This window comes from Vigna radiata, chromosome 7, assembly GCF_000741045.1.
Source record: "Vigna radiata var. radiata cultivar VC1973A chromosome 7, Vradiata_ver6, whole genome shotgun sequence".
Taxonomy (NCBI): domain Eukaryota; kingdom Viridiplantae; phylum Streptophyta; class Magnoliopsida; order Fabales; family Fabaceae; genus Vigna; species Vigna radiata.
Genome location: NC_028357.1, coordinates 44,553,002 through 44,573,566, shown reverse-complemented (window position 1 = coordinate 44,573,566; position 20,565 = coordinate 44,553,002). Strand labels below are relative to the sequence as shown.

The window sequence follows — 20,565 nt, the reverse complement described above, 5'->3', positions numbered from 1 at the left end:
AAATCACACATCACTTGTACCCTCCCCACCTAATTGTAACCATGTTAGCCCCCAACACCCAATTAGGACAGCCAAAAAAACCTTTCGATTAATAACTTCAGGACAGCCAAAAAAACCCCTCCTTTCCTTTGGAGAACAGATAACAATGTTGGCCCCTTTCGACACTTACTCCCAAAACCTAAATGGCGGACGGACGTCAGAGAGTTGAATGTGCAACTTCAATAGTGGTTCGGCGTCGCAACAGATCGAAATCCTGGCCAGAGGTGGTTTCGTGGCGAGAAAGATTACTGTTGTATCGTCGTGGCCAGAGATATTAACCTGGGCGCGAATATAATTCATTTCCAGCAACCCAATTTCCTCAAATGCCCTTCTCCTTAGGTTTTTTCTTTTAAAAATAATGGCCACTCAACGCACGACACCTGGCGTTGTCAAAAAGGGTGTCAAAATACGTTGTCAAAGTAACATTTTCCTTTTTAATATGCATGTGAAGAGTAAGAAAGTGTCAGAATTTAGTGGACTTCAAATAGATAAAGAATAAAAACTAACAGTACAAATAAAAAAATAAAAATACAATTAAAGCAGCTAACAATTTTCTTCCACTACACCATTCTTACATGCTCACTAATTTATCTTCTCAATCCAATTAAAGAACTATAGATTTAAGGAGCCAACCATCTAGAAAGATCAACAATGTCCTGTGCGAGTTCTCTGGTGCTCCCCTGCGCTATCTATCAGCAACTTCTTGTGCTTGTGCCAAAGACCACACAGCCAATAATGATTAATACTACTCCGATGAAAAATGTTTTATGAATGCAGAGTATTTAAGGAATCAAACTACAGAAAATAAAATAAAACCTATTACTGTTATACGGTGAAATGAAAACTCCATACACGTGATGTTATATGTAAAAGCTTCAAAAACAAACTACTGATAATTTATAAAAAAAATGCAGCTAAAACACAGAAGGATTTAATCAACTTCACATTTTTTTTCAAATATTCATACAAACCCGCACCCAATCGAAGCCAACCAGCCAGACAGAATAACGAAGCAAGAAAGACCTCCAATCACCCTCCCCAAGCCAGCAATGTATGTCATCTTCCAATCAACCACCCATTCAGAGACCAGGGGATGTTTTATTAACTCCATCATGCCATACCCATAATTGCATGATCTTTTGTTGTAATCGTGTAAACATACTATCCATTGTCAGCAAAATGACGATTTCATCACACACCCCATCCATCCAGCATAAAAAAATTCTAGGACAAAATCCAATTAACCCTTGTAGTTCTTTAAAATTTCACATTAAACCCTTGTTTTATCAAAGCCCGTGATAATGTTCCCTTAATTATATGGAACACTACACAAATTTCAAGAAAACGTAAGAAAAGTCTGTAAGTTGCTCAATATTTAAGCACACATAAGTTCGCTGTTCTTCGGTTGTTGGACTATGGAGATAGAAATCCCTCAACACTAAATACTAGCATAAATGAATGCAGTTAGTGACACGACAATGTTTCAGACACCTTCACAAAAATTAAGAAAAAGCAATTTAAATCGTTCGTCGATGACAATCCACTTTTGTGGAGCGATGACATGTAAAACACCGTCACTTTCCTGCACACCATTAATACTTATTATATCTCTATTCAATCACGTTATATCACCATTCATACACACACTTGTCTCTCTATCCCACATAAAGTAGTCTGGAACTCCTTATTTTTCAGAAATCAATGGCCTCAATAACTTTGTAAAAATAACAAAAACTTAAAATGTACTGACACTAGAGGCAACCATGGAAAAGTAATCTACTTCGGTATATGGGCATCAATCTATACACTATAAAAATTCTCTAAGCATCAATCTGTCAAGAACAAGAAAATTTACCTCACGAATTTTATCGAAGATGAAATTACGACCACAAGGTTGACTAAACAAGGAACGCGATCAACTATCAAGTTCAAATTCACAAGTAAAAATATGAAGACATAGCCAAGATCATGAATTTATAACTGTGAAACAATCCGTGGAAAAATCATTTGGCAAATAGGTGAGAATGATCAGAGCAACAGAGTTAGATTTCAAGGCAATTTCCTATTTTTCTTCACTTTTTTCCAATACTTTCAAAATGAGAAAACTAAATAAAACTATTGCTACGGTTCATATACGATATGGAAACTATACATGTGGTAAAGAGAATAAAAATAACCTTATACGTTCTTCAAACGGCATAAAACCGATAACTTACAAGCTATAAAGGGGTGACAACACTGGAGTCAGTTTCGCAGGCTCGAAACTGGGCAAAAGTAGAACCTAGTGCTGAGTCTTGTACCGGAGGCCCGGCATTAAATCGCACGGATGTACGGCACGTGGGGCATGCGGCGACTTTGAGGAGCCACGTGTCGACGCACCTGCGGTGAAAGACGTGACCGCAGGCGGCGAGTTTCCGGCACCACTGGCCGCTGCGAAAGGCGTCTAAACAGACAACGCAGTGGGTGTCGGCTAGCATTTGGGATCCGTGGGAGAGGCGGAAGCGAGGAAGCTTGTTGATTTCACGAGGAAGGAGGCCGTTGGAAGAGGAGGCAGCGGCGGCGGAGGGGCGGAAGCGAAGGCGGTGGAAGGCACCGCCAAGGAGGAAGAGGTGGAGGAGGAGAAAGGCGGCGAAGCCAATGAAGAGGAAGAAGAGGGAGGTGAGAAGAAGCATAATGATAGGTTTGAGGAAGAGAGAAAGAAAGTTGGGATTAGGTTTTGGTTGGGGTTGGGGTTGGGGGTGGTGCGTGGGAGGAGGCATGGCGATTGGAATTGAGGCCTCGGAGGTAAGAAGATGATGAAGAAGAAGAACAAAGATCGTAAGAGAGACCGAGCGTGAATGATGGTGTGTTACAGAATAAAATGGATTTTATGGGATCCAATCCCACATCGAAAACGGGAGAGAGAGAGAGAGCAAGACCGTGTGCGTACCATAATCTAATCTGTGTGGCCACTCAGTTTTCAACTAGGGACCTTTGAAATTTTAAATAAATCAAATGAAGTATGGGAAACTATTTTTCCAAAATTTAAATTATTCCAAGAAATATACATTAAATAAATAAATTACTTTTTTCTAATTAATTACAATTTTAAATTGTGTAAATTAATATGATTAAACAATATGTTATTCAAATATATTTTTTTTGCAAGCAAAATCTAATATATTATATCATGTAACTATTTTAAAAATATTACTATGTTCTAATAAACAATACAAAACTACTGTATATATTATATATGTCCTACACGATAATATATTTGTATTGAAATGTATCGAAAGAAGATTAACTACAGATTATTTTCTTATATTGTTTCTTAAATAATCTGATTGATTTTATAGTATAATACATTATTTTGAATATATTTTATATTATACCAAATAAATATAAAAATAAAGAAAAATAAACAAATAGATTATTTGTTAAAAATATATCTATATCTGTGAAATTATAAGAAGTCTACGAATATCTTGATTTTTTTTTCTTTACAAAATTTGGTTCTTTTGAATATTTTGTTTTATGAAATGTTTATTTACTAAGAGGAATTAATAAAATGTAAAAAAACGAATCAGTAAAAACTATTAAATAAATTTTATAAAATATTTTATATTGCATGATGCAAATAGAAAAAAATAAGCGACGTAAAAAATAAATGAATTATTATTTGATTTACAGTGTTAGTCGGGTTCTAATTAATCTAAAAATTATCTTGAAGGAGTATATTTTATTTATTCTTCTTTCAAAATCTATTATCCATGCTAATCTTTATATAGAAAAATAACAAAATTCTTAAATCTTTAAATATAGTTGGAACAAAATAGTGTACTGAATTTTTTTTTTAAGTGGTTTCTAATACGATATTTAATATTTTGAGAGAAAAATATTAACTTAACTTTTATTAACTCGTATATCATTAACTGACAATTTAATAATAGAATGATAAGTTTTATGTGTTCGCATTGTATTAACAGAGGCTTCTGAAGGTATCTTTTAAATATCTATAATTTTTTAAAATCTTAAAAGTATTAATGAAAAGGAAAAAATTAAAAAGCCAAAAAAATGTATGTAGTTATGAATATAACTATAGATAAAATAAATTTTCGTTATTGAAATAAAAAAATATATTAGTAATATTGTGTAAATAAGAATAGTTAGTAAAATGATAAAAGAATATATAATTTTTTCATGATGAGTGATTATTTGAATTACAAAATTAGTTACTAAAATGATAAAATTACAAAATATGTTTTTATTATAAATAATTTTTTAAATTGAAAAATTAATTATTAAGAAAGTAAATCTGAAAAAACATAAAAAAACACAAGAAAAGTATATCCTCTTTATATATATATATATATATATATATATATATATATATATATATATATATATATATATATATTGTAAACACAAAAGTTATTACGGTGTATATGTACACATTTTTAAATATTTATAATTAAATTTTAAAAGTTGTAATTAAAATGATAAAATTAAAAAAAAAAAAAAACTAAACGTATAAATAAATATAGATATAGTTATAGATAAAATAAATTTTAGTTATTGACATAAAAATTATTATAAGTAATATTATGTAAATAATTTTGTATTATGAATAATTATTTAAATTTGAATAAGTGGTTACTAAAATGATAAAAGAGCAGATAATATAATGAGTAATTATTTGAATTAAAAAAATTTATTTTCTTATTATAAATTATTGTTTAAATTTTAAAAATAGTAATTAAGAAGATAATATAAAAAAAAGGAAATAAAAAGTGTATAATCTTTACATACAATTATAAATATCTTTATAAATGCATTTTATCTGTTTTATTAAATCGTTGTATACTAAATAGAATTTTGATAACAAGATATGGTATTATATCCACGTCCTTATTTTTACTTTTTATATTAAATGATAATTTGATAATAAAATACGTATTAAATGATAATTTAGTAATATATATTATATTGCAATTCTAGTGAATATTTTGTTCATTACAAGTTTATTTATATCATTGGATGGAATATCAAAAGCTTTAGTATCAACTCTAATACATGTAAGATTTATTAATTAATTTGAATTCAAATCAAATTGTCTTGATATAAACTTAATAAATTGTGGATTTTTTAAATTATTTATGTTTTAGTAGTTTTTAATCATTTTCTATTTTATCATTTCAAGCACGTAGATAAAAACATTTAAGTTAAGAATATTGATTATAGCGAGTAGAACAAGTTTAATAAGATTTTCCTTTATTTTTTTTAACACACAGACAATTAAATTGTATATTATTATTTCATGAATTACTTCATATGTTTATTCAAAAATACTAATAGCAAGTGAGAGAATGATTGTGTCCATAAGACTTCGAATTATGTTCATAAGATTTTTTGAAAATTTAAAATAGTCAATTTATTATATTTTTAGCTTAATATTATCTCATATCGGCATTAAAATTTTCTATTTGTGTTTTAATTTTATATTTATGCTTTTTACTGTAATGTTGTCATAAATTTCTACTTGTATATTGGGTAGGTCAGTTTTGTAGTAAAAAAAAATAATAGAAGTTTAATATTTTTTTATTTAAAGATAAAAGGGTGTTGCTCCTTCCACCTCCCCAAGTGGGACCCGTACCTTCCCACTATTTTAATTTATTTCAAAAATATTCTACGTTCTTTTATTCCAAAAATACCCTACACATCCCCACTATCCTTAACAATCTTTTTCTTTCTCTCTCTACATTAATGAAGCATTTACATTACTCATTAATGGACCACTTAGATGACTCAAATTTGAACGTAATCTTAAATAAGTTTGATTCAATCTTATTTTTGCTGTTGAATATATTTTTTTCTTTTCAAATTACTTAATAAATGGTAAAATGTTATTCTAAATTTCTAGAAAAATGTTTATATATATATATGTTTTTTTTACATATAATATCTATAATTTTTAACATAAAATTCAAAGGAAACTTCAATATTAGTACTTTTATTATTTCCATTTTGTCAAAGTAAAAGTTAGATGCAAATACAAAATAATAAACATAATAATATTAATAGTAAATAATGATTTATTATTATTATTATTATTATTATTATTATTATTATATACTAACTTTATAATGACAAAAGAACTAAATAAATTCTAAATCTTTGACAAATAACTTTTTTTTTATATTTTAAGTATTTAATAATATTTTTATATTATTTATCTAATAAATTAAATATTTTATTCATGTTATTTGAGTCAAACATGTCGNTGAGTTAAAACATAATATAATGTTAAAAATTATAGATATTATATGTAAAAAAAAAACACACACATATATAAACATTTTTCTAGAAATTTAGAACAAAATTTTACCATTTATTAAGTAATTTGAAAAGAAAAAAATATATTCAACAGCAAAAATAAGATTGAATCAAACTTATTTAAGAAAATATATCACAAGTTCAAATTTGAGTGATGTAAATGCTCCACTAATGAGCCATGTAAATGCTCCATTAATGTAGAGAGAGAAAAAGAAAAACTGTTAAGGATAGTGGGGAGGTATAGGATATTTTTGGAATAAAAAAATAGTAGAAAGGTGTAAAATATTTTTTAAATAAATTAAAATAGTGGGAAGGTGCAGGTCCCACTTAGAGAGGTGCAGGGAGCAACACCCAAGATAAAAACATATAATGGCCCATTTTGTTTAAATATTATGGGCTGATGTAACCTAAGGCCCAATCACGCTAGACTTATGGGACGGGTTATAAGTTATGGCTATTTCTTTCTGCATCCTATTTTTCTCTTTTTGCACCACATTTTTATACTAAAAAAAAGCAGAAAATGCAAAAGTTTCACCTACCCCTTGTTGCTACACCTCCCTTCCTCATTCTCTCTTTTCTCTCCTCTTCTCCTGATTATTAAAATATTTTGTAATAATAGGAATTTAATAATGGTGTACATGCATTCCAGATTTATTAATGTTTTATATATTTTGGAATGAATTTTTCCGAAGTCATTTCCAGATCTGAAATCATTTTTGAAACATCTATTGAAAATTCTTTTATATTCCAAAAAGGTATTTATAGATTTAGAAATATATTTTGAACTCATAAATATATTTCAAAATAGAAAAGAAAATCTAAAATAAGTGTTCTAAAATATATTTTCAGAGAAATGACTTCTAAAACATTCATTTAAAAAAAAGATGTATTTCAGAAAATATATTTTCAGGTTCAGAAATATTTTAATGTATTTTTTTTATACTTTTCAGATTGAATGTTCTTAAAACCATTTTCTAAATTTTAAAATACCTTTCCAAATATCCAATCTGAAAGCATGTAAAATTAAGTAGGTATATAGATTTTTATAATTTTAGTAAGAGATTACGAGTTTGGGGGTGCAGGAAGAAAAGGGTAGTAGAGGAAAAGAGGAAAAAATACCCTAACTTATTATTGAATTTCTCAGCGGCGTGACCTTGAAAAGTGTAAAAGCCCAAAAATTGAATTGGATCACCGAGAATTAATAATCCACTATTCACAGCTATACTCTGAAAGATGAATAATTTTTTCATAATAAAGTTTGAAATGATGTTTATCTAAATAATTAACTTTAAATTTTTTTAAGTATGTTTAAAATGAGTTTTATTATGGTCCATCACATTTAAACATTATATTGGTGCACTTGTTTTCGTTTTAATATCAAAACATTATATTTGTTTCATCTAAATTTCTAAATTCGGGCACTTGTTTCCGTTTTAAAACAATGAGTGATAGATTATAGTTTTGAAAACATTTTTCAAAATATAACAAAATAACAATAAACCTATACTCATGTGCTTTACGTGAATGATTAGGTTTTTGAAGTTTGAACAGACTTTCTTTTAACTGTAAACCCCAATTTTTCTAGTTAACAAGACTTTTTTATGAACGCTATGTTTAGGCCTTTTAATAAGTATTTTTAACTAACAACTATAGGTTTAATGTTTTACAATTCTCCATTCGTTTTGACAACTTCACGTTTACATAACAATATTAATCATGATTATAAATTTTAGTAACATGTTTAATGATAAAAACAACGTAATTTTTAAGTTTTTAAAAGTATTTCACACATTAATTCAAACAAGAACAAATATGATGTAAAAGTAAATAATATAAGTTGAATAAGTATCATAGTTTTACTTAATTATTTAATTATAATTAAAAGTAATAGATATTATGTATGTACTTAAAATAATAGATAGTACGTAAATACTTTATCAAATGGATAGTTTTTTTTTTTTAAAAAAAAATAAATATGTTTTTAATCTTTTTAATTTTGACGATATTAAAATTTGTGTTTATTTTAATTTTTTTATAATTTCAAAATTTTAAAAATAAATAATTTTTTTTAACTAATTGCGTTAAATATACTTATGTGTCAAACGATGTTTTATGTTAAAATTTGAATGATTTATTATTTGATGTGTTGTAGTTTAAATATTAATTTAAAAGGTAATTTAATATGTAAAACAACTTTAATATTGTTGAGTTAAAATAATTATAGTTATTATTTTTAAAGTTTAAAAATAAAAATATATCAAATTCTAAAATAAAAACAAAAATTGATTTTACGTTTAAATTTAAAAACTACAAATATAATTAATAAAAAAATTAATAGATGTATTTTCAGTTCATGCAAACATATCTAAATTATATAATTGAAAATGAATCATACTCTCGTTAAAATGTGCAAAATTGAATTAGTCAAAATACAGTGAGTGAAGAAACATTATTATGTATAAAAGTAAAATAAAATAAAAAAGAACTTTCATTTATTAAACTATAATAATAAGGCAACTTTTAAAATTGGAATTCAAAATTTTAGTGTCGTGGCAGTTGAGTTTCAAAGAAGAAACATCTCACTTGTGCAAATCAGATTTTTTTTATGTATAGAAATAAAAAATACAAAAGTTCATAAAAAATAATATTTTTTAATTTTTGAAAATCTTAATTGAAGATGACGACATCTTGGTTGCAGTGTTTAAAAATGTTGATTGAATACAACCTTACATTAAATATGTGATCAATAATCATCCAACTCAAACTTTATGCTTCAGTAAATGTGTAATTATTTTATGTTGCATTTTATTAATTTCTTGGACCGTCTCTCTCATTTTGAAATACACTTGTGGGAATGTAAAGTATACGATCCAAAAAGTAATTTCGAAATAAAAGAAAAAATTTGGTACATTGAAAAAAAAAAAAAAGAGTTAAAGCCTGAATACATATGTCCGTACAGGGGAAAGAGTCTAAGATTCGACCATGTTTCAGTAAACAAAGAAGACAAATAGAAAAGGTATAAAATAGAGAACCAACTTAGCTTTCACCCAAAATAAAGTGAAAATACGTTGTTTTACTTTATACACTGACAGATTTATTAATTTTATACTTTTATTATGTCCTCCGGAATAATTAGAGATTTGAAGTTGAAAATCTTAATTGATAAGATTTATATTTATTTACATACTTTAAATTAATTTTATTTTTAAAGATAATGTATGTTTTTAAATCGCATAGTTATTATATTTTTCGTTAAATAAAGAGGTTTATTTTTTCTTAAAAGATCTTAATAAAAGAATCCTGAGCGTGTGGCGCGGATCTCATTTAATCAAAATAATGGTGTTCTAGGGTTTAAATATTGTGCTAGATCACAACAACAACAAAAAAAAAAACAATTATGTTTTGAGTTTATATAACTGAGGCATAAAATAAAACAAGAAAGGACAAAAAGATGATTTATACGTACGACAGCAGCACCATTTGTGACTCATCAAGTGTTGGTCCAATCCAACTTATTCACACCATATGCTTATGTTTCTCGTCTTTGTTAGGTAATCTCTCCATCCTTTAAACGTTTGTGGTTGCGGATAATGTTTCTGCTCTTTCGTATAATATCCCTTTATCTACAAAACCAAGTTAACTCAATCATGCACCATTACAGTGCAAAGATAAGTATCATCGCTCCTTCCATTAACCTAAACATGCATCACAATCAATGAAAGGAAGAGACAAGTTATAAATATTTCATTATGAAGTTGTCGTTTTTGTGGATTTAAACATAAATTTATTCTTATAATTTACTTTGATTTGGATAGCATTATTTTAAAAGTTCAACTTATAGTTTCAATATATTTAAAAAAAAAAAAACTTTCATCCTATAACAAGATGCCAAAAGAGTGTGATGTACACAGTGTAACTATTTGATGAATGTCCACAAGGACTTGAACTTAAATAAAACAGAATCATAGATTAAATTATATCAAAATTATGCATTTATATTTTAGTTTTTTTCATTGCATCTTTACCATTTTATGTTTTGTACTTAAGTGCTTTAATTAAGAGTTGTTTGAACTATTGTTTCCCTTATGGCTTGTCGCTTTCTGTCTATAATTTTAATTCTACCTTCTCCAATCTCTTTATCTATATATTTAAGTTCAAACCAAATTCAAAAACAAGTAACATTAGAGCTGCTTGTGAAACTTAAATTTTAAAAATAAAATTCATTAACATTTAGAATCTCCGTAGGCTTTAATCCAAAATAGAGTAAAAGTAGCTTTGGTATTCAGAACTCCGTTTTTTTCTTGGTCTGAGGAGAATATAATTGTGTGTGAATTTGTTAGCTATGATATGAGGAATATGAAGTTTGAATTAAAGAGAGGAGAAGGGTTAGGTGGAAAAATTACAGCAGATAGCGGCATCCAACCGTTATCGTGACCTTATTAACACCACCCATCAATGAATTGCAATTAGAGCAGTCACTGACCCTTTTCTATTTAATGCAAACCCTTTCATGCATCCACGAGTCTCTTGCCTCACTCCCAAATCAACACCACCATTCCGATTTGAATTTGAATTTTCATTTCACCCATTATGAAGGTTACATAAATAAGGTCCCAGATATGCATTCAATACAGGACCTAAACAACTGTTCACTGCTTTTCCATAAAGATACATTCATGGCCTTTTTAAAAGTTCACATTATTTCCCCACGTCATCTTCCTCCCAACACTGTCCTCCGGGTTAAGTGACACACCATTAATTGCTAACATTTTCTTGGCCCAACATGTGAAAGCATACACTGGATTTTCAGTGAGTAATTTTGGTATCAACTCAGAAGGAAGGGCCTAATATTTTCAAACAAATTATATATTATGTTTGACCTTCCAATTGCTCATGTCATCTATCACTAAAAATGGTTACCATCCTTACATTAAAATTCAACAAAACAGCGCTTGTGGTGTGCAAGAACATAACAGATGCTATAGTATGAATAAGAGAATCGGAGAAAATTTACAAAATATTACAAGATTGCAGTATGAAATGAAAGCTGAAATGTAAGATGTTTGACTGAGAAATCACCCAAGGGAAAAGCCAAAGAATCTTTCTTCTACATTGTTTACCCTCAACGGAGTTGGACTAATAATCAATGGAACAGCAACAAACTCAAACCAGAAATACTGTATTCGGATCTCCCAACTCATTTTACTTTTTCCATTTTTCTTGCACCTTTCTACCACTAACATTCTATTTTAAACAAATTTAGATTCCAGAACTATAAGATCGAAGCAAAAAAATGGTTCTAAAATAAGGAGATAAACGATGAGAGAAATTAGAGGTTGGAAGCGGAGTGAACAACCTTGTTCTGTCTTCCTCCTGTGAGCCAAAGCAAAGTCCTTCTAGCAAAAGATGGCGCCCTAGCTTGAGAAGAATCCATACTATAACAACTCTGGTTTTCCTCATCGAAATCAAACTCGCTTCCTCCTCCATTTTCCCACTTCCCAATATCCATCTCAGAAATGGTACTCCTTGTATCAAACTTAGAATTCTTTCCTTTCAAATCATCATCGGCACTGACCGAAGCAGCAACAGCACTGGACTTCGCCGGGAAGCGAAATGAAACAGCCCTTCTAGACGAATCTGCCACAGCATTTGGCTTATCCTTCTTCCCCCTGAGCCAAATCTTTGATATTGAAAAACTTTCCTTTCTATTTCTTCCAATTGCAGCACTATTCTCATTACAAGTTGTCCTATCAGTTGCAGCCCCACTACTAGCAGCATCGTCCTCAACTATAGTTGCATCAAAGACTGCAAACTTGAAATCCCTTCTGGATTCACAGTCACATTCTGACATTGCAGGCCTGTGTCCTGGAGTCAAAGGCAAACCAGACTTCTTCTTACTCGATTGCTTCTTGATTGGGGTTCGTATGGGCACTTGGAGTGAGGAACTTTCGTCCATAACATAAGCAAATGACCCCATGGAAAAACACCTTCTAGAATCCACATTGTTGGTAGTACTACTCCCTTCCCCACCATCACCTCCACCATCCACACTTTTAAACTTTCCCAGCTTAACAGTAACCACTTTTTCCACACCATTTGGTAGTGTTGGATCAGGAGCTTCACTCAATAACTCACCTGATTTCAAATCCACACGGGTTGATCCAAATTCACTATCTCCATGGCATCCAAGACGAGAATTTGAAGTCATAACCGAACTAGACCTTCCGACGGCAGCCTCTCTTTCAGGAACAATCTCCCTGGAACTCTCACTCCCAGATTCAAGGACAAGAACATAGGGAGAACACGAGTTGCCCACAGAGAATTCAGGGAGTAAGCTGGCTCTACATAGAGGACAAGTAGAGTGAGACAAGAGCCAGGTGTCAATACACTCCATGTGAAAAGCGTGGCTACATTTTGGAAGCAACCTGAGCTTGTCCTCAGGCTCAAACTCACACAAACAAACGGCACAGTCAAAGGGGTTCTTGAGTCCTATGATGGCCTTGTAGAGGAAGACAGGGAGGGTGTCAATGAATGACTGGTCGACCCCAGCATCATGCAGGTGGAAGAGTTGCTGTAATTGGCCTTGAAGAGCAGTGGCATTGTCTAAATCATCGGGCTCTCGAGTTTGGGGTCTCCACAGAAATCTAACCAGCAGGTGTAGCAGACCAGAAATGAAGAAAACAATAGCCAGAATTATAATGATCAGAAGTATGCTCGGACTGACCTTCAATGCCCTATCGTTCAAACTGAAACTATCAGATCGAGCAGTGGGAGGAAAAGGCGAGTTTGGCTGTGAGAGAAAATATGGTGGCTGTTCTGGTTGAGACACAAAGGCGTCACCTCCACCCATTTTGTGGAGTCAGAGAAAACTCACAAAAAAGGTTGCAACTTTTTTCAAGTGCAAATAGGATCGCACAGTTTTATGACACCATTTGGTGCCATGGATAAAGGGGAAGTGAGAGTACTGTTTTTCCGGTTGGATGAAAAAAAGAAAAGAAGTAGCAGGGCAAGGCACTCTGTAAGAGCAGTGCTTCTGCTGGAGACAAATGTTTTGCTCACTTTTGTTTTTTTGTTTTGCTTTAGATTTGAGCTGGAAGTCAAAAAAGAAGAAGTGGGAGCAGGAGTTCCATCCTTTAGCCGAGATTTTAAAGGGGTTCTCAACAAAGAATATCATAATGATTTGCAAGTCTTGATGAACAAATTTTTTAATGATAATGACACACAAATCTGTCACCGTGTGTAATTTAATGAGATTAGGTTGGACCATTGAACAAAACTCACTTTCCTGCATAACTAGCGCTTGCTTCCTGTTCTAAAATTTTCAAATCAATGGATTTGCAAACTACTTGTAAAACAGCAATTAATAATCTTTTACTATCATAAATAAAACTATTAAATTTAAAGAGTTAAAACATTATAATACATTTAATTAAACATTTAATAGAGATGTTAGCAAATAAAAACGCTTGACAAACATAATTAATATTTTATATTCTATTTTCTCAATCAAAGTAAAACACATCTAAAGAACTTTAACCAGTGAACCAAAAATCTGCAATAGTAAACGCTCCCTGCAACTTGACTTCTAGGAAGAGCCTTCCCCGGCGGCATCAACCCCAATGCCCAATTAATGCCCCCAAATTAAGATACTACTACTAATTAAATTAATGGATGTCAGAAGAAAATAATACTTGTTTTTATTTGCTTTGTTTTGGAAATGTGAACCGACTAATATTTTTTTTTTGCCTTATTTCTGTGTAACTCAACGTTTGTTATGACTGATTCACATTCTTTTTGGGTTCTTCTATTCCTTTTCCATTCTGAAATCCAAGGGGAAGTCAAAACAAAAGCAGATGAGAGAGAGAGAGAGGTAGGAGACATAGGATATGGTAAAGTAAATAAAACAAATAAATAGATAAGGGGAGAGCTTTCTGGAATCCATAATCTGGGAAAGTGCCTTCTTTTTATTTTATGGTTTCGATTTGTCTTTATGGGGATTTCTTACCCAGTTTCCCTGCTGCATAAAGCGGAATCAAACACGAAAGCTCCTTCCTTTTTTCACATTTCTATTTTCTTTTCAGAACCCAGTATGAGAAAATTAACGCACTGCATTTGGAGATGAAAAATGGGTGGCACCACAAGTACTTTTCTTTCCTTTCTATTCTTTTCATCTTACTACTCTCTAAGTTTATAAAATCGCCACCTGCATTGGTCAAAGTTTACAGTAAAACTAATAAATAACCATTTAATACATGAACGCAACCATTAGTTACATTTTATTCACAAATAATTGAATATTTTTGTCAATTACTAACTTCTAAAAATAAACTTCAATTCTTATCACTTTTTTTTTTTCATTCCGTTTGCTGTAAATGGCTCATTTCAAAATTAAATTTTGTTTGATAAGTTATTTTATTTAAGTTATAAGTATTTTTTTTACAATATTTTTAAAATTAAAATTCATCAGACAGGTTGAAAGTTTAAATATAGTATTTTTAATTTAATTTTGTTAAATTTTTTTAAGTGTTAAACAATGTTTCATTAGTGTTTCAAGTTCAAACTTTAATCTTTTAACACATAAAAAATTTAACAAAATTTAATTAAAAAAATTATATAATTTTTATAGATTTTAAGAAAAAAAAATCAATTTAATTCACAATATAAATATGATTTTTTTTAATTCAATTTTATTTTTAATGAACTCCTTATTAAAATATTATTTTTTTATTTAAGTGTTATTTTCAATAGTTTATATCAAGTTTCAGTAAAGAATAAAATTATTCTTAAATGAGATTAAACTTTAATACGTTTTTATTTATTTGTAAACTTTCTTCAAGGAGAATTGTTTTTAAATATTTAGTCTTACCTTAATCAAAAGTGTATATAAAAAAAATAACATGACTTAAAACAAACTAATTGGAGACATCAAGGGAATAATAATATCTTCCTTATAATGTATTAGTAATATATATGAGTTAGATGCATTTGATAAGATTCATGGTGAATGAAAAGAAAAATTCTTATAATATTAAAGAGGATAGAAATACGAAGCTTTGGTTTAATCTGAATTAATTATCTTCCTTTGTTGTTGGACAAAGACTGAAACAGACGGGTGAAGAATAGTTTTGTAGACTATGACACATTTCAGCCTAATAGGGTTCATATATAAGACAATATAAGATTATGGTCACAGGTCACTTCAGATAGTTATTTCACATTATTTATTATTACTATACACGCAGAAGCTGAGTCATACAACACAATAGAGTATATGTATCTTTTGGCTCAACGCATTTGGTTATGCTTGGTTAATCACATCCCAATTTGATGAGCAAAATTGAAAATACAATATGGTTGTAACGCTCCGGTAATTTACATGTAATATTAATTGTCTTTATATATCAAAACGAGATTTTCTAATGTATTTTGTTCTTATTCGTACATTTTCTGAAAAACTTTCTAGAAGGTCACTTATCTCTAAATTACTCCACGCTAAGCATGTTTAATCATGTAATTCTTACGGGTTAGGCTACCGAAAAGCAAATGCATTTGCTAATATGAGTAGCCAAATTAATTCCTTTAAGTTATCCTTCAACCGTATAGTCTCATATCTATACAGTCTCTAGTTCCCTCTCATTCTGGTATACGTTCGATTCGTCCATATACCCCTTTCACTAAAAGTCTGCCAAGAGCCGCTCCTTATCCGTGTCTCTTACATCGACGATCACTTTCCGCCTTCGTCAATACCCAGATGTCACCTTGTGACATCGTGACAGACCGTGAGTTCCGGTTTTCGCTTCAATCGTGGAATTAAGTAAAAAATTATATGATGTTTTTTCAATATATACAGGTTACAATCCAACTGCTACATATTTTTTGGCTAAAAAAATGTTGCAACTGGATGACAAGAGTGTGGTATCAGTGGAAGAAAAGATAAAAGTCAAGATCGTAGAGATGAAAAAAAGTTTGGGTTGAAGACAGAGATGTAAGATCCTTGAATTAACTAATTAGGTCAAGGTTGCTCCTAATTATTAACTACTTCGTTGTCCCATGTGTGTATTTGTCAAATGTTAGGAGTTGCCACATGGAAAACCAAATTGGGTCAAAAGCACCAAATCAACACTACCATGCACGAGCTCCCATGCATGCTTTGTAAAATATAATAATAATGAAAGCATGGTGATGATGGGAATCGTATTCATAATTCAAGTATACAGAAGGAGAAATGTATCTTTTCTCTTCTATTATTCTATAATAATATGATATTTATAGAGGAAAAATGCTGAAAATAAAAATACGAGCTAAAATATTTAAGTTTTGTATGGAGGAAATTATTAATGTTTTTGAAATTTGGAAATAATAAATGTTTAGAAAAAATGAATGTAGAGAAGATGAGGATAGTGTGTGTTTTTAAAGTTGAAGATAATGGATATTGCGGGTGAGACAAGCAGATGGATCCAAGTTGTAGGGGAAGTCAACTACCTCCCATCACATCATTTCTGTTTCATTTAAAAATAGTAAAATAGATATAGAGCTGTACTTGCGAAGCCATGTAAATATATGTTACTTACTATCTACACTTCCCTCGTCACCATTTCATTTTTACAAATTAATATATATATATATACACACATTTATTTCACACTATTTTATTTTATTTTTTCTTTTAAAAAAAATATAAAAATTCATTTATAACTATTTTATTTTTATAGTGTATGTTAAATAAATATAAATATGTATTATTATTTTAATTATTTTTTTTTAAAAAAAAACTTACCATATATTATCCATATATTTTTATTGTTTTTTTTACTATATTAGTCAGAAAGGCTAGTCTGTATCTCTATGTTTTCTTTTAAAAAGTAAAACAATAATAGTTAAGCCAGTGAAACTAATTTATTTTATAATTACTTTTAGCATGAGTAATTTGTATTTTTTTTTATAATTTTAGAAAATAATTAGATACAAAACAACAATTTGAAATATATATATATATTTACAGAGAGAGAGAGAAACCATAATAAATTGATATGAATTATTATTTTATTTCTGAAAGGGATATACTAAAGAAAGAAAGGAAAATGCTGTATAAAAAGTGTGGAGGGGAACAAAGTAAAGGAGAGGGGAGGAGTTTTTTTAGTTTACCATAATGAATTATATTAATTATAGTTAATTTTAAAATCTTAATTTTCAGCTAAAAATATGATATAAAATTAGTTCTTAAAGTAATTAAATATATAAATGAAATAAATAAATATATATATATATACACACACATATATATAAACAAAAATATGCTTGCTTAGGTAGCAATAATAAAGGTAATAAAATAAATAGATAGTTTTAGTAAAGTCTAAAACTAAAGAAGGGCAAAAATAATACTAAAGAAGAAATTCTTACAAATAAGTAGCGCCAAATTCAAAGAGTCAATGCATAAAAAATAAAAAATAAAAAAAAAACTATTAAGATTATATACTTTCATTTACCAAATACTTTAATCTTCTTAGCAAAACAATTTTATTTGTTGTTCAAATACTCTCAAACTTTTTTTTTTGTCTCATTTACGAACAATTACTATTAATTATTCTCCAAATTATTCTTACCATAGCAATATAAGATTTTCGTGAGAATTTTTTTTTTTTCTAGAATTTGAGAGTTTACTTTAAAGGGATAAAAACATATTATTCGTTGTTGGGTATATATATATATATATATATATGGTCGTTATTTTAAAAAAGATTTAATCCGTTTAAATTTAATAATTTTATTAAATTAGTGATTTAGGGGTAAATTCATAAACAGGGAAATAAATATGCATGTAAAACAGAAAGCATGGGAACTGACAATGTATGGAAAAGGGAGTTTGTAGGGAGAAACAGGCCCATGATGATAATTGGGTGTTAATGTTTTGGATTTTCATTTTTCAAGGGTCACCCACTCTCTTTTGGGTAATCATTGTCAATCTTCAATTTTGGTATAATATTAACTGACCCTATTAATTTCTGCTTCATTTTAAAAGAACCGTTTCTTGTTCAAAATACCATGAAGGCCAACTTCTCCTTTTTTTTTTTTTTTTTTTTTTAGTTTAGTGAAGTTTTTTAAAATATGAATTAAAAATAAAATTTAATTCAGTTTATAAAGGCCCGTTCACATTTAATTCAGTTAAATTCAAAAAATTGCAAATTAAAATTGTAAAACATGTTTATATTATTCTAAGCAATTTTTTTAGAATGTTTAAATTTCGCATGCATCCATTTTTAGTGAAGAATGACCAAAAATATTATATGGATGTAAAGAAAATGTTCTTTAAACTATGTCTATGTATAATATACTAAGGTTACCACTACAACTTAAATTCTATTACTTATAAATCAATCATATATATAATAACATGATATTACAAATGTATACAACGTGGAATGTGTTTACACTAATAGTAATAATAATAATAATAAAATAATAAAATTAACAAAAAAAAAATACTCATAACAAAATACACTTTAAAACACCATGAAGCAGTAAAAATGATTTTGTGTATAATATAGTTAATTAAGTAGCAATTTGAAAATATGTTTATTTTTTTCCCTCTTATTACCTAATCATCTAAAATCCGAATACAAGTCTTCTTTCCACCAAAAATTCTTTTACAACACTATTCTTAATATATACATCTTATAAACTTGGACCACACCTACTCCACACGTGCGTCTAACCGTAAATCAAACCTATGATTCTTATAGGTTACTTTCACAATATGGATGTATTTAGTAAAAATCAATTATATGAAAGGAATGAAATTCTTGTTTTATGATTCAAATGTTTAGCCCTATAACATATATTGCTAACCAAAACACTCTCTAATCAAAGTTTTCAAAACAAAATAGTTCCTATCTCACTTCTTAGCTTTACTAATCTTAGTTGTGCACTAGATTACTCCAATGGCTTGCATTCTTAAGAAAGAGAACATTCTCCAAAAATGAGATTTGCTTCTTCCATGACATACAATAATTTTTACCAAATTAACGGCTCATTTGTTGTCAAATATGATAGCTTTACAGTTTTCTCAACCTTAATTTTCAATTTATGCAATAATTAATCTATCAACATTGCTTAACAAGAAGTAAAAGATCCATGTATTTTGCTTCAAGCATAGATAAAGCTACTTTGGTTCTTTCTTGCATCACCAAAACATTGGTGTTCCCTGGAACTTCAACAAATATCCAGCCAAACTTCGCATACTATACTTTTTTTACTAATTGTTTCCAATTTATAATTTAAATTTATAGTTAATAATTTAAATATGTTAACACTTTATTTTATTTATTTTTTAATTAATATGACTTAAATATAGTTAACAATTATTTTTAAATGATATATTCTTTTATCGGCGTTTTTTTTAAATGATTGATTTAAGATACATAACTTACAATATTGAGTTATTTACCTCAACATTTTAAAAAATGCTTCAGTGATATAATTATTTTTTGATTGATTATTTTAACTATAATTTTTAAATTCTATTATATATTTATCAGATTACAAATCATGCTATTAATTTTCTATTATATCTAACATGGCATTTTTTTTTCTTTGCAGATATAAATATTGTTACCGGCATAAAATGTCATATTGTCAACATTTCAATGACATATTTCTATTGATGTCATTTCATTTCTTTTTGAGTATATAATATTTCCAAACCAAGAAAATATACTAAATTTGTTATCTGAAACTGAAATTTCATTTGTGTTTTAAATTGCTAAATACATAAGAAATAAGTACTCTATAAATATTATATCCATGGGAATAAAATAAAAAATAAAAAACAAGACCAATTACCATCCAATACTCATATATTTGATTACCAAAATTGCTCGTGACACTAACAAGAAAAATTTATCTGTCATGATAATATGATTAAACGTAACACAAAAACATGAAGAACCAACGTTATAATTTAATATAAGATAGTGTGACATTAGAGGAAGAGATCCTAAAAGATTTATACCTTTGTACGTATGTATCACGAAGAAGGAAGAAGATTATGCCTTGACCTCGTAGGTTTTAACCAGCAAGACAGAATGATGAGAAAACTTTTCCTTGTCTTCCCTTATTACAACGTGTCATCCAAAATAGTTCTAGGAAACTTTCTAATGAAAACTTTCTACTTAACATACGTCATGTCATCAAAGGTTGAAGAGAAACATATAT

The 20,565-nt window shown here is 28.9% G+C and overlaps 2 protein-coding genes across 8 annotated transcripts; both read right to left on the bottom strand.

The window, feature by feature from the left end:
• Positions 1-185: 185 nt before the first annotated feature.
• LOC106769109 (RING-H2 finger protein ATL56) lies at positions 186-3,004 on the bottom strand. Of its 7 annotated transcripts, none has more exons than XM_022783870.1 (2): positions 2,256-3,004; positions 186-419 (listed from the first exon to the last, which is right to left on the bottom strand). In XM_022783870.1, exon 1 carries the CDS (start codon positions 2,796-2,798, stop codon positions 2,259-2,261), a length of 540 nt encoding a protein of 179 aa, XP_022639591.1. In that variant the 5' UTR covers positions 2,799-3,004; the 3' UTR covers positions 186-419; positions 2,256-2,258. The 7 variants fall into 7 exon arrangements, with proteins under 7 accessions (XP_022639591.1, XP_014510075.1, XP_022639590.1 ...); XM_014654589.2 differs by lacking the exon at positions 186-419 and adding an exon at positions 501-834; XM_022783869.1 differs by lacking the exon at positions 186-419 and adding an exon at positions 501-784.
• An 8,509-nt stretch (positions 3,005-11,513) lies between these two features.
• On the bottom strand, positions 11,514-13,520 carry LOC106765453 (RING-H2 finger protein ATL13). The gene has a single exon (XM_014650079.2). It carries the CDS (start codon positions 13,202-13,204, stop codon positions 11,684-11,686), a length of 1,521 nt encoding a protein of 506 aa, XP_014505565.1. The 5' UTR covers positions 13,205-13,520; the 3' UTR covers positions 11,514-11,683.
• Positions 13,521-20,565: the final 7,045 nt, after the last annotated feature.

Coding starts and splice junctions, on each gene's coding strand:
- LOC106769109 (XM_022783870.1), bottom strand. CDS start 2,798: ATGCCTCCTCCCACGCACCACCCCCAACCCCAACCCCAACCAAAACCT.
- LOC106765453 (XM_014650079.2), bottom strand. CDS start 13,204: ATGGGTGGAGGTGACGCCTTTGTGTCTCAACCAGAACAGCCACCATAT.